The 14,625-nt window shown below is 35.4% G+C and overlaps 1 protein-coding gene across 6 annotated transcripts in view; it reads left to right on the forward strand.

Moving 5' to 3' along the window:
* ATAD2B (ATPase family AAA domain containing 2B) overlaps window positions 1-14,625 on the forward strand; it is a 156,353-nt gene that overhangs the window by 61,557 nt on the left and 80,171 nt on the right. For all 6 annotated transcript variants that reach the window (XR_011426160.1, XR_011426159.1, XM_070235853.1 and 3 more), the window contains exons 13-15: window positions 2,042-2,130; window positions 9,342-9,501; window positions 14,434-14,524. Coding sequence is in view for 4 of the 6 variants with exons in the window: in XM_070235853.1 (XP_070091954.1) it covers window positions 2,042-2,130; window positions 9,342-9,501; window positions 14,434-14,524 (340 nt within the window). In the remaining 2 variants the exon portion in view is untranslated. The remainder of the gene's footprint in view (window positions 1-2,041; window positions 2,131-9,341; window positions 9,502-14,433; window positions 14,525-14,625) is intronic.

The raw sequence follows: 14,625 nt of genomic DNA on the forward strand, positions 1-14,625 counted from the left end.
ATCTCAATGGACTACTGTGAGATTTCACCGAAAGGAAGTATATAAGGTGCTTCTTACAGTGACTGGCATATAACGTACTGAACTTTGTTTTTGCAATTCTATGGGGTTATAGTTCTTAAAAAGAGCTGTGTGTTTTATGTATATAAAAGTAGTAGTTATCAAATCTTTACTCTTTTTCTCTTAGTACATAATTCTAGTCTTATAAAGTTTTTTTTTTTTTTTTCCTAAGATTTTAGTTTTCCTTTTTCTCCCCAAAGCCCCCTGGTACATAGTTGTGTATTTTTTTAGTTGTGCGTCTTTCTAGTTGTGGCATGTGGGATGTTGCCTCAGCATGGCCTGATGAGCGGTGCCATGTCCGTGCCCAGGATCCGAACCAGTGAAACCCTGGGCCTCTGAAGCGGACCCTGCGAACTCAACCACTCAGCCAAGGGGCTGGCCCCTGAAGTTTTTTTCTGAAACTCAATTTTTGTGGTTGAATTGTTTTTCATTTCAAATTATTAGAGAAAACTGAAAATTTAATGTGTATTGTATCAGTCAGGGAGAAATGAAAAATTTGTATCCATTCTTTAGTAAGCTGACCTTCCTTTGAAATAAGGATTGGGTATAAGTTATATTGAAACATAAATAAACAATACTAATTTGAGTGAATTATATAATAGAGACTTTTCATTTGTAATCTAATATTAATTTATCTTAAGTCAGATTAAGTTCCTGGTAGATCTAAGATTTAAGTGAGAAAAATGACACTGTGAAAGAACTAGAGGAAAATGCAGGAGAATTTTGTTTCTTATCTCAGAACATGAAGAGTCTAACTATGGAAGAAAAGATCCACTATAGAACAATTTTTTTAGATTCTGGATAGAACAAAATGTTGTAAGCAAAACCAAAATATAAGTGATACCCTTTGCGGAAAAATCTTTTCACAGAGGGAGCTCTAAGTTTTAAAATAAATAGCTTGTAAAAATCAGTAAGCAAAAGACCAAGGATCCAACAGAAAAATGGCAAAGGATATGAGCAGAACTTTCATAGAAAAAGCAATATTAATGACTTAAAGATATGGAAAGTGCTCATCTTCATTGATAATAGGAATAAAAATTAAAATGAGATAAAATTCTTTATCCTAAAAAATGAGTCAAGATCTAGAAGTTTGACAGGGGCTGGCCCCGTGGCTGAGTGGTTAAGTTTGCGCACTCTGCTTCGACAGCCCAGGTTTCACTGGTTCAAATCCTGGGCGCAGATGTGGCACTGCTCATCAGGCCATGCTGAGGTGGCATCCCATGTACCCCAACTGGAAGGACCCACAACTAAAATATATACAACTGTGTACTGGGGGCTTTGGGAAGAAAAAGGAAAAATAAAATCTTTAAAAAAAAAAAGTAGTTTGACAATACGTTGTTGGTGATCTTAAATATTGCTACTGAGAAAGTAAATTGGTACATCAGTGGAAGACAGTTTGCAAATATCTAACTGAATTAGAAATGACACATGCCTTTTGAACCAGTAGTTCCACTTTTAGAATTTATTATTTTGATATGTACACAAATATTTATTCAAGCATTGTTGATAATAAGAAAGAATTGAAAACAGCCTAAATGTCCATGAGTAGGGGACTAGTTTAATTATGCCCACATCAATATGGGTCATTGTGTAGCAGTTAAAAAAGAATGAGGCAGATCTTTATGCACTTATATGGAAGCTAATTAAAATAGATTGTTACTTAAAATAGTCCGTGTTATATGATAAAAGCAATATGTATAGTGTGTTTAAAATGCATTAAATAAAAATAGTGTGTTTAAAAGTACATTTTTGTGTATGTGTATAAATGATTTATATGGAAGAATAAACAAACTAAAAACGGTAGTTGCTGGGAGAAGACCTTGTGGGTGGAGACAGGGGTGGTAAGGAGATTTCCTTTTCATTGGATGATCTTTCGTACCTGCTGCGTGTACTATTTGCGTATATTACCTGTTAAGAAAACACAATAATTAAATTAAAAAAATGAAAACTAATACAATAAATATATTTTTTCTTTTTATGATAGGCATATTTGATGAGACCTTCTATAATATTTTTTGATGAAATAGATGGATTAGCTCCAGTTCGCTCTAGCAGACAAGATCAGATCCACAGGTAATTTTTCCTATCTGGTTATGTTGGATTCTTTTCACTCATTGACGTAGTATTTAGCCTTAGCCCTTGGATAAGTGCTATGGGGCTTATAAAATGTGATCTGTGTCCTTGAGGAAGACTTCTTTCACTTAGCATGGGGGGCAGCAAACCATGACCTGTGGGCCAAATCCAGCCTTCTGCCTGTTTTTGTAAATGAAGTTTTATTGGAACATAGCGATGTTTACTCCTTTTTGCGTTATGTATAGCTGCTTTTGCACTACAAGAGCAAAGTTGAGTGAGTAGCTGTGAGAGAAAGATTGTATGGCTTGCAAAGCCTAAAACATTTGCTTTTTGACACTTTACAGAAAACATTGCCTAATCTTGAGTGAGCATAGTGTTTTTGAAATTTATCCATGTTGTTTATACTAATATTTTGTTCCTTTTCATTTCTGAGTAGTATTCCTTTGTGGAATATGTGTACATACCACTGTTTATTTGTTAATCCATCTGATGGAGATTTGGTTTGCTTCTATTTTTGGCTACTACTAAATGCTACTAAGAACATTTGCATACAGGCATAGCTCGTATTCTTGAGCTTCTCAGATATTGCGTGTTTTATAAATAGAATGTTTGTGGCAACCCTGCATTGAGCGAGTCTATCCATTTTTCCGACAGCATTTGCTCACTTCATGTCTCTGTGTTGCATTTTGGTAATTCTTGCAATATTACAAAATTTTCGTTATTTTATTTGTTATGGTGCTCTGTGATCAGTGATCTTTGATATTGCTATTGTAATTATTTGGGGTGCCATGAACTGTACCCATGTAAGATAGTGAACTTACTGGATAAATGTGTGTGTTCTGACTGTTCTAGCGACCACCTGTTCCCCCATCTCCCTCCTGTCAGGCCTCCCTGTTCCCTGAGACACCACACTAATGAGATTAGGCCGATTAATAACCTACGATGGCCTCTAAGTGTTCAAGTGAAAGGAAGAGTCGCACATCTCTCCCTTTAAATCAAAACCTAGAAATGATTAAGCTTAGTGAGGAAGGCATGTCGAAAGCTAAGAGAGGCCAAAAGCTAGACCTCTTTCACCAAGCAGTTAGCGAAGTTGTGAATGCACAAAGGAAAAGTTCTTGAAGGAAGTTAAAAGTGCTACTCCAGTGAACACATGAATGATAAGAAAGTGAAAAAGCCTTATTGTTGATATGGAGAAAGTTTGTGGTCTGGATAGAAGATCAAACCAGTCACAACATTCCCTTAAGCCAAAACCTAATCCAGAGCAAGACTAACTTTTCTTCAGTTCTGTGAAGGCTGAGAGAGATGAGGAAGCTACAGAAGAAAAGTCTGAAGCCAGTAGAGGTTGATTCATGAGATTTAAGGAAAGAAGCCATCTCCATAACATAAACGTGCAAGGTGAGGGAGCAAGTGGTGATGCAGAAGCTGCAGCAAGTTATCCAGAAGATCTAGCTCAGATAATTAATGAAGGTGACTACACTAAACAATAGATTATCAATGTGAACAAAACAGCCTTATAATGGAAGAAGATGCCATCTAGGACTTTCATAGCTAGAGAAAAGAAGTCAATGCCTGTGTTCAAAGCATCGAAGGACAGGCTGACTCTCCTGTTAGGGGCTAATGCAGCTGGTGACTTAAAGCTGAAGTCAGTGTTCATTTAGCATTCCCAAAATCCTAGGGCCTTTACAAATTACGCTGTCTGTTTTGCCTGTGCTCTATAAATGCAACAAAGCCTGGAGGACAGCACATCAGTTTACAACATGATTTACTGAATATTTTAAGCCCACTGTTGAGACCTACTGCTCAGGAAAAAAAATTCCTGTCAAAAAATTACTGCTCATTGACAATCACCTGGTCACCCAAGGGCTCTGATGGAGATATACAACAAGATTAGTGTTGTTTTCACGCCTGCTAATACAACATCCATTCTGCAGTTTATGGATCAAGGAGTAAGTTCGACCCTCAAGTCTTATTATTTAAGAAATAGATTTTATAAGGCTTTAGCTGTCCTAGATAGTGATTCCTCTGATGGATCTGGACAAAGTCAATTGATAACCTTCTGGAAAGAAGTCACCATTCTAGATGCCATTGATAACATTTGTGGGGCTAGCCTGGTGGCATAGTGGTTAAATTCACGTGCTCTGCTTCAGTGGCCCAGGGTTCGTGGGTTCAGCTCCCAGGCACAGACCTACACATGGCTCTTCAAGCCATGCTGTGGTGGTGTCCCATATACAAAAAAGAGGAAGACTGGCACAGATGTAACTCAGGGCCAATCTTCCTCACCAAACAACAAAACAAACAAATAAACAAAAAAAGAGGAACCTTCGTGATTCATGGGAGGAGGTCAGAATATCAGCATTAACAGAAATTTGTAAGAAGTTGATTTCAACCCTCATGGATGACTTTGAGGAGATCCAGACTTCAGTGGAGGAAGTAACTGCAGATGTGGTGGAAATAGAACCAGATTAGAAGTGGAGCCTGAAGCTGTGACTGAATTACTGCAATCTCATGATAAAACTTGAATGGATGAGGAGTTGTTTCTTGCGGGTGAGTAAAGAAAGTGGTTTGTTGAGGTGGAATCTATTCCTGGTGAAGATGCTCTGAAGATTGTTGAAATGACAAGAAAGGATTTAGAATATTGCATAAACTTAGTTGATAAAGGCAGGGTCTGAGAGGATGAACTCCAGTTTTGAAAGTTCTGCTGTAGGTAAAATGCTATCAAATAGCACTGCATGCTACAGAGAAATCGTTTGTGAAAGAAAGGGTCAAATCAATGAGGCAAACTTCATTTTTGTCTTGTCTTAAGAAATTGCCACAGCCACCCCAACCTTCAGCAACCACCACCCTGATCAGTCAGCAGTCATGAACATCGAGGCAAGACCCTTCACCAGCAAAGATTACAACTCACTGAAGGCTCAGATATGGTTAGCAATTTTTTGGCAATAAAGTATTTTTTAATTAACAGATGTACATTGTAGTTTTAGACATAATGCTATGGCACACTTAATAGACCATGGTATAGTGTAAACATAACTTTTATATGCACTCGGAAACCAAAAAATTCCTGTGACTCGATTTATTGCAATATTCGCTTTATTGCAGTGGTCTAGAACCAAACTCACAATATCTCTGAGGTATGCCTGTATTTGTATTTTTATTTTTATCTCTAGAAGGTCTGTTTGGATCTGTTTTGTATCTTCCGTATAAAGATATAAGGAACTTTTCAACATATGGAATATGGTTATAATAACTACTTTAATATCCTTCTCTGCTAATTCTCTTAGTTCTGAGTTCTTATTTGGTTGATTTTTCTCATTATGGACTGTATTTTCCTGCTTCTTTGTGTACCTGGCAATTTTTATTGGATGCTAGACATTATAAATTTTGCCTTGTTGAATGCTCAATATGATATTATAAATAAATATGCTTGTGTTTTCTTTCTGGGACACATTTAACTTACTTGAAAACAGTTTGATTCTTTTGAGTCTTGCTGTTAGGATTTGTTATGTGGATCTGGAGTAGTCTTCAGTGGAGGGCTGATTTTTTCCCACTAAGTAAGAAGAGTCCTTCTGTGTATTCTATGCAATGACCCATGAATCATGAGGTTTACCAGTCTGGCTCGTGGGAATGTAGCAATATTCCTCACTCTCTGAGTGTAAAATATTGGTGCTTCTAGTCCTTCTGAGTGTTTTTTCCCATAAGCCTTGAGTAATTTCCTCACGTGCATATGCTTATGAGTGTTTATCTGAAGTCTTGAGGGGCCCTATGAATATTTCCTAAGTTCTCTCTGTGTGCGGTGGTCTTCTCTCTGGTACTCTTTTCTGTGAACTCTGGTCATCTTGCTCTCCCTGGAGTCTCAGCTCTGTCTCTTGCACTTACAGAGTCAGCAGATCCCCGCCAGGATTCCATCTCCCCTACTTTGCAGCCTCAAAGCAGAAAGCCCTTAATCGGATCGTTGTTCCCATGCTTTATTATACATGTTTTTTCTCTTGCAACTTTCAATATTTGCTCTATATGTTTGGTTTTTAACAGCTTTGCTATGATATGCCTCAGTGTGGACTTTGTGTTTATTCTGGTTGGTGTTTATCATGTGTCTGCATGTTTGTCTTTTTTCAATCTTTTTCTCTCTTTAACTTAGATAATTATTGATCTATCTTCATTCAATCTTTACTTACTTTTTTTTTATCATGTCAATTTTGCTGTTATGTCCAGCCAACACATTTTTTGTTTTAGAAATTATATTTTTCAGTTGTAGAACTTACATTTGATTCTTTTTTCATTATTTATATTTTTCCACCGTGATTTCAGGCGTTTAAACATACGTTTACTTCAGTGAGTTTCGCTCAATGTGTTAGTTTCAACATCTGGTTCATCTCTCACTGTTAGGCCTGCTTGATTCTCTTTTCTCGGGAAAATATGTTCTATTGCTTTGGTTCTTCATTTTTTTGGCAATTTTGCATTGCATCCTGAACATTATTCATCTTAGTTTGTAGAGGCTGTGAATTCTACTATTATTTTTGGTGAGTAGTATTTCCTTTGTTTTAGCAGATAATTTTCTGAGTTAGGCTTGAAATGCAGACTGTTTCTTGGCTGGCAGCTTTGATCTCCTTTCAAATCTTTTGTCTTTAGCTGGATCCTTTGCGTGCTTTCTGCTTAGAGATCCTTCAGAGATGTGGGTACATCGAGTTTGGGGTTGTTCTCACTGGCTCTTGCCCTTGTGGGATCCTTCACATTCTTTAGTGTTAATGGTTTTCCACCTTATGTTTTCTGAATACTAGGACTGAAAAGGGATTTCCCCGCATAATCTTCCTCTCTTGCCTCTCTGTACTTAGCCCCATGCTACAAGCACGAGAGGGGAGAACTTACTATCTGTAAGTCTCTTTCTCCGTGTGACAAGGAATTCTCACCAGAATCTGTCTCACTACTTGTGAATTTACTACCTCCTTCAGGTGTATGCTTATATATTATTATGTACAGGTTTTATAGTTATTTTCTGAAGGAGAGCAAGGTGTTATCTGGCATAGTCTTCATCTGTCATACCTGGAAGGGGAACCTTTGAGTACCAAGTATGCAGGTTTTAGTTTCTAGAGTAATCACTAATAAAATAGAAACATATTGTGTAATTTTTAAACTATTAGTGCAGGGGAAATAGAATAATTAAAAAAAAAAATCAAACCAAAAGCAAAAGAAGGGGAGGGAAATCATGGAACCAATGAGAGAAACAACACAAAATACAATTGTAGATTTAAATCCAAATATATCAAGAATTACATGAGATGTAAAGGGACTAAATGTTCTTTTTAAATGACAAAGATTGTCAGACTGGGGAAAAATAAAATACAATGATGTGTCATTTACAACAGACACAGGTACGTATAAGGATACAGAAAAGTTCCAAGTAAAATGGTGGAAAAAAAGATGCAAAAACTTAGTCACAGATATTCATAGCAGTGTTATTCGTAACAGCCCAAACATGGAAATAACCCAAATGTCCACCAGCTGATGAATGGATAAATAAATGTGGAATATCAATGTAGTGGAATATCATTCAGCCTTAAAAAGGAATGAAATTCTAGCACACGCTGCATGAGTGTTCTTTGTACGTGTAACATGGATGAACTTCGAAGACTTTAGGCTAAGTGAAACAAACCAGGCACAAAACGTCAAATATTGTACTATTTTATTTATATAAAATGTCCAGAATGGTCAAATTCATAAAATGGTATAAAAATATATCAACTAAATGCTAACAGAAAGCTCCTGTAGCTATGTTAGTATTAGACAAAATAGACTGTCAGGCAGAAAGCATTATTATACATATGAATAGGATCAACTTATAATGATAAAAGCTTCAATTTATTACAAGATGTAACAATTTAACACTTATAATTCCCTAGTAACTACCTTTCAAACTATATAAAACAAAAATTGACAGAACTGCGAAGTTTGTGAAAGAGATCATGTACCTCTTAGGAACTGATAGACCAAACAAGCGAAAAAGTAAGTTAATTCTTTATAGATGATTTGAACAATCGTATTTTATGAATCTGATCTGGTGGGCATGTTTATCTAAGGAAAATAGAGAATGAACACTATTTTCAAACAGAGACAGTATTTACAAAAATTGATCATGTATTCTGCCTTAAATCACAGCGAATTTCCAAAGTTTAGTAGTATAAAAATACAAGAAACAACAAAAAGATAAGCAGAGAATTTTATATTCGTTATTAAGAACTATTTCTCTAATTCTAAATAACCTATCTTACTAGTAAAGCAAAAAAATATAATAAACAATATATGAACTGCAAAGAGATATACAGAAATCAAGAAATCCAAAAGTTGCGTCTTGGAAAAAAACTGATAAACCTCTGGCAAGATTGGTCATGATAAAGAGAAGACACTGATAAGCAATATTAGGAATGCAAAATACAGTGTTTCAGATTCTGTAAACATTAAAGGTTAAGAGAATGAAGACCTAAACTTAAGAGGTAGAAGTATAAAACTTTTAGGAAAAAACGTATGGGAAAATCTTCATGACTTGTATGTGAATGTTCTAGCTTTTTCTATAATACCAAAAACTGGAAACAATCCGAATGGCCGTCAACATGTGAATCAGTAAACAAATTGTGGTATGTCCATATAGTAGAACATAGCATAGCAATAAAAAGGAGTAAACTATTATTAAACTAACAATATGGTGAATCTCAGAATAATTATGCCAAGTGAAAGAATCCAGGAAAAAAAGAGTACTTATTGTATAATCCCATGTATATAAAATTTTAGGTAGTGCAAGCTAACCTATAGTGACAGAACACAGGTCAGTGGTTGCCTGGGGACTGGCTGGAGGTCAATGAGGAGCAGTAGGGATGGTTTACCAAGGGGCATGTGGAAGAGCAGGATGGATGTCTTACTTATTTTGATTGTGGTGATAGTTCCACAGGTGAATACATACTTCAGAGCTTATCAAATTGTGTAATTTAAATATGTTCAGTGTATTGTATGTCAGTTATATTTTCAAAGGGTTTTTTTGTTTGTTTTAAAAAAAGCTGTTTGGAATAGTATTTAGAAAGTTAATTGGATGCCATTTTCACTTGTGACCGTGGATATAAAAATCCATTTTATAAACATTTAACTGAGTAGTATAAGCAGTAGTTTTATAATTTTTTCTTTTGTCCCTTTTTAAGTTATAATTTTGTCTGAAAATTTTGTTACAGCTCTATAGTGTCAACCCTCCTTGCTCTTATGGATGGATTAGACAATAGGGGTGAAATTGTTGTTATTGGTGCTACAAACAGACTTGATTCTATAGATCCTGCTCTCAGGAGGCCTGGTCGTTTTGACAGAGAATTCCTTTTCAACCTGCCTGATCAAAAGGTAAGAGTTTCTGTTTTCGATATATTAATTTGTGATTTGATTTTGAAGCATAAATGTACAGTTTGAGAGTGGTATTTTATGAATTTTCGTTTTTAAAATTTTGTGCTGATGAGATATCTTAGTTAATACTTAAAACCACCCAGCAATTATTGAATAATTTAGTCTTTTTGTTAATTATCAGAAAGTTTATGATTTTGGGAAGAGGAAAAAAGCCTTGTTTAGGTTACTTTGTATACTTACTCTTTACTTCTCCAGATCGTAGTAATTATCTCATATGGCAGGTTATTTGTCTCTAGTTAGCCAAAGTGGCTTTGTTCTCATAAAAGTAACATAATTTTAGAGTATTGGCAGGTTTATGAATAAGAGACCAAGATGCAAATTTTTGTGGAAATGATCATAACATTGTATTTAATTAAAAGCAGCAAATGTTATTCATTATAATGTAGGTGTTTTTTTTTTTTTTTTTTAAGATTTTATTTTTTCCTTTTTCTCCCCAAAGCTCCCCCGGTACATAGTTGTGTATTCTTCGTTGTGAGTTTTTCTAGTTGTGGCATGTGGGACGCTGCCTCAGCATGGTCTGATGAGCAGTGCCATGTCCGCACCCAGGATTCGAACTAAGGAAACACTGGGCCGCCTGCAGCAGAGCGCGCGAACTTAACCACTCGGCCACGGGGCCAGCCCCTATAATGTAGTTTTTAAAGGAATCTATAGTTAAAACAGAGCAATGCATAGTCGTTGAGTATGTAAAATGTTATTTAATATATTATACGAAGTTCTTTTTTCCTAATTCTAATTAGGAAACTTGAAATTTTTCTGTTAGTCTTGGTTTGACCAGTTTAATCATTGACTGTCTCTTCACTGGGAACTCGAGTTTGAGAGGGAGAGATGCAGAGAAGATGCTATATTGGACAATGCTGCTCATGTATTTTATCATATCAGATAAGCCTAATTAGAACATTTATTACATATACTCATTCAAATATAACCTAAAGAAAGCAGAGAAGATACTATATATGAATATAAAATATTCACACACACAGACATATATATACACACACACACACACTTGTTATATGGCTTTGATTTTAGATCTCTATGTAAAATGCCTATTTACATACATAGATGAAAAGGCTTAGTGATTAGGACAGTATAGAAGATTATAGAGGAATGAAGGCAATGGCTTCACTGTGTAGAGCAGTTAATATCTCAACTTGACCTCAGTCTGTACAGGCAAACTAGTTGTCTCACTGTGTCTTCACTGTGGAAGCCAAGTGAAGAAAGTATATCAATGAGGAGAGTGTGATTAACTCTGTCAGATGTTGAAAAATGTTGGATTGACAATTGACCTTATAGGCTTTAATTTGGCACCAAGTTTGCTTAGCTTTGTCAGGATAGGAGACATAGCATATAGAGGATCATTTTCGTTACCAAAGTTTAGCTTGCAGGACTGTACCAGTGCATAGAGGTGTGCTTAGTTGTAGGAGACAAGGCTAGAGGGAGTGCAGTTGACTTCAGCACATGGAAGCATCAGCTCTCTTGTTTGGGACGTCTTACAACAGTCCAAGCACATCTTTTAGGCTCTCCCAAGTACGTGAGGAAGGTGCTTAGTTCTAAGGGACTTAGCCAGTGTTCATTTCGGCACAGGAAAGCTCTTACCTTGATTTCCCAATTAGCTTCTATTTTGGTCTAGTTGTGTAGGCCTCAGAGTCTGTATGTCAGTCACAGTCCTCACAATTAAGGTAGAGTCCACACAAATCAGAGATTTAACATTAAACAAAGTTTAGAACAGCACTGTCCATTCAAATTTTCTATGATGGAACTGTTCTGTATTTGTGTTGTCCACTGAGGAACATCCAGTATGGTAGCCACTAGTCACATGTGGCTGTTGAGCACTTGAAATGTCGCCACTGTGACTAAGGAACTGAATTTTAATTTCATTTAATTTATAAATTTAAATAAAAGTGCATTATGTGGCTAGTGGCTCACTATATTGTACAGCATGGATCTCGAACATAGTTAGTTTCCCACGTTAATTTTAACTTTCTATTTTGCAGGAAACTGCCATGAGACCTAAATCTAAGGTCACTTTTCTTGGCCTGGGTCTGTGGAAAAGGCCTGGACTGACTGTTCACCTTTTTTCCTTAGATAATGTTTAAGGTCAGGAGACTTGATGAGATTACCAAGTCCCCTCTCTTAAGGAGCGGTCAGTAAAGTAAGAGGAAAACTAGGAGAGTGGGATTCTGGAAGTTAAGTGAAGAAAGTGCATCAATGAGAAGGGTGTGATTGACTGTCAGATGTTGCTAAATTAAATCAGATGATGACAGAAAACTGGCCATTGTGTTTAGCATTATGTAGGTCATTGGTGAACCTGATGGGAGCAATTTCAGTTAGTGGTGTGTACAAAAAGCTTGACTGGAATATGGTTAGTTTAACAGAAAATAGAAGTGGGAGGAATTGGAGACAGTGAATGAAGATACATTTTTCAAAGAATTTTGTTGTAAACAGAAGTAAAGAATTGAGGTGATAGATGTTGAGGGAGTGAGAGACAAGAGAAAGTGTTTTGTTATTTTTAAGATGGGAGAAATATCCAGTAGAGAAGGAAATTTTGGTGATGAAATTGAGAAAGAAGAATTATCAGAATGTGTCCTTAATAGGCAAGAGGGGAAGTAGGATTTAGTTTATGAATGGCGAGCATGACTTTAGATAGGAATTAGTTCATCTGTGATAATAAGGAGAGGACAATATTGTGAGTATGTATGCTGAGAGGTGGACAGATTTGTCGTGGGGCATCTTTGGAAGTTTTCTTCTGATTGCTCAAGTGTTCTCAGTGAATTAGGAAGCAAGGTCTGAATGAGAAGCTAAGTGTGAAGACAGAGAAACTAAGTTAGTCTGCTAGGAGATAGGCCTAATGAATGGCCTAGGGAAGGGTTAGGGGAGTAGTAAGGATCCATTTGGGTTATTAATTTAAAGTAATACCAGTCAGTGTCTCACATTAGTGCTGTAGTTTGTACAGTGGAATATCCTGACTCTTGCTATTTGACCAAGTAAACATTTTAAAAAAAGAAAAGAAAGTAAAAGTAAGACTTGGTTCCAAATTTAAAGGATTAACTATTAGCATAAAATAGCACATATCTTCTTTATGCAGTGATGCCTCTTAATTTCTTTTGTTTCTTTTCCTTTATTATTATCATTAACACTATAATTATTAAAAGTGTTACATGTGTACTTATGACTCCTGAAAAATGAGGGAGTTGAATTTGCCTTTGACTCGTAATAGTAGAGGAAGCTACTTTCTATTAGGCGCAGCTATATGACTTACTATGCTCTGTGCCGTCCAGGGTAAAGTGCGTAATAAATACTTTTTGATTTAAATAATTTCTTATTCATTCTATTTCTTGCTTTTATGATAAAGAAATATGTCTCTTATTGGTTATATAGAGAAAGAGCAAGGCACTTAAATGTCTTAGAGACCAGATAATAACTTTTGACCTTAGGTAATTAATTTCATTTCTCTAAACCTTAACTTACTTATTTTGTAAAATGAGGGGACAACAGATCTTTTTTTGAGATAGCTTCCAGCTTAAATTTTTTTTGATGTGTTTCTGATTCTCTAAGGGTCTTGCACAAGTGGCACCTGTGCTGCTAATGAAGTCTATATAGATTCTTAATGTCATCTTCTAGAACATATAGGCTCTCAGGATAATTTTTTTGGGACCTTAATTTTATACTTTTTAAGTATCTCTTCAGGCACATGTTTCAAGCTGGAAGAAAATAAGTGTCACATCATTGCTTTATTTTTGGTAGCTGGATACCTAACTTAGAACTTGGAATTGAAGCAATAACTGTTGATTCCAGATTTTGCCAACTTTTTGAGCAAAATTTATCTTGACTACTTTGAAGTTGTTATTTTAGTTTTGGTGATGGACCTCAGATTTCTCAACAAGCCAGTAAGGTTATCATCTTGGTTTATAGTAGGCTTTTTATAGTTTCAAGAAGTTCAAGTAGCAGTGTTGAGGGAACAGATGAATTCAAGTTTTAAAAAGGGTTGTTTGTCCCCTGAAAGAAGTCAAACGTGGAAAATAAAAAATCAGATGTGACTCTTCGTGGTGATAGTATTAGCTGATTTTGGATTCTTATACTTCAATGTTTCTTTTTTACTGTGGGAGAAAAAGGATTTTGTTAAATTTGGAACCAAGATGTTAAAATTTTGATTGTGTTATACAGTCAGATTTAGGTAGAGAATACTATTTTGAAAAAAAATTAAAAAAAATTGTTTAAACTTTTGATTTTTTTCAATGAATTCAATTAACGTTTACTGAAATTACCTTGCTATATAGTAAATGCCAAAGCTTCAACTAACTTACAAGATAATAATATGCATTATATTTCTTTACTTAATTGAAAACTTTTTCAACTTAAAACTTTTTTCAAGTTTTAAATTTGTCATTTAGCTCTGTCAGTTATAATACTTCGTGCATATGATAGAATCAAAAGTTCTGTGAAATCTAAATCTAAAAGTTTGTTTAAACGTTATGATTATTATAACACATTAAAGTTTCTTGTCATATATTTTCAAATGGTAAAAACGATGTGGAAAAGTGAAATTTTGTTTTGAATTCTAGTCTTAGATCAGTCACTTGGTCACATGTGCTGCTACTCAAGTTCCTTCACTTCTCAGAATATTAAATGTCTTAGTTTGTGTCAAACAGAGACAAGATCTCTACTACATATCTCACAGAGGTATTATGGGAATCAGAGTTGATGTGGATGCCAGGGTGTTTAAATTTCTTTTAAAATAAAAAATTGCTTTTCTGGCATATGGCTAGTCCATATATTTGTTCTAGCTAATACATTTGATGGATTTATGATATTTTATTTATTTGTACTTTTCTTCTTAGACAACATTTTATTTATCTGTGTTTTTCTTCTTAGGCAAGAAAACATATTTTACAGATCCATACCAGGGACTGGAATCCAAAATTGTCAGATGCTTTTTTAGGTGAATTGGCTGAAAAATGTGTTGGTAAGTGCTATTATTTGAATTCTTTGATTGTCATTGTTTGTTCTGCTCAGCCTCCCTTTCCTCTATGTTTGGAATGTGGATGAGTATAGTTATGTCTTTGT

This window comes from Equus caballus, chromosome 15, assembly GCF_041296265.1.
Source record: "Equus caballus isolate H_3958 breed thoroughbred chromosome 15, TB-T2T, whole genome shotgun sequence".
Lineage (NCBI taxonomy): Eukaryota > Metazoa > Chordata > Mammalia > Perissodactyla > Equidae > Equus > Equus caballus.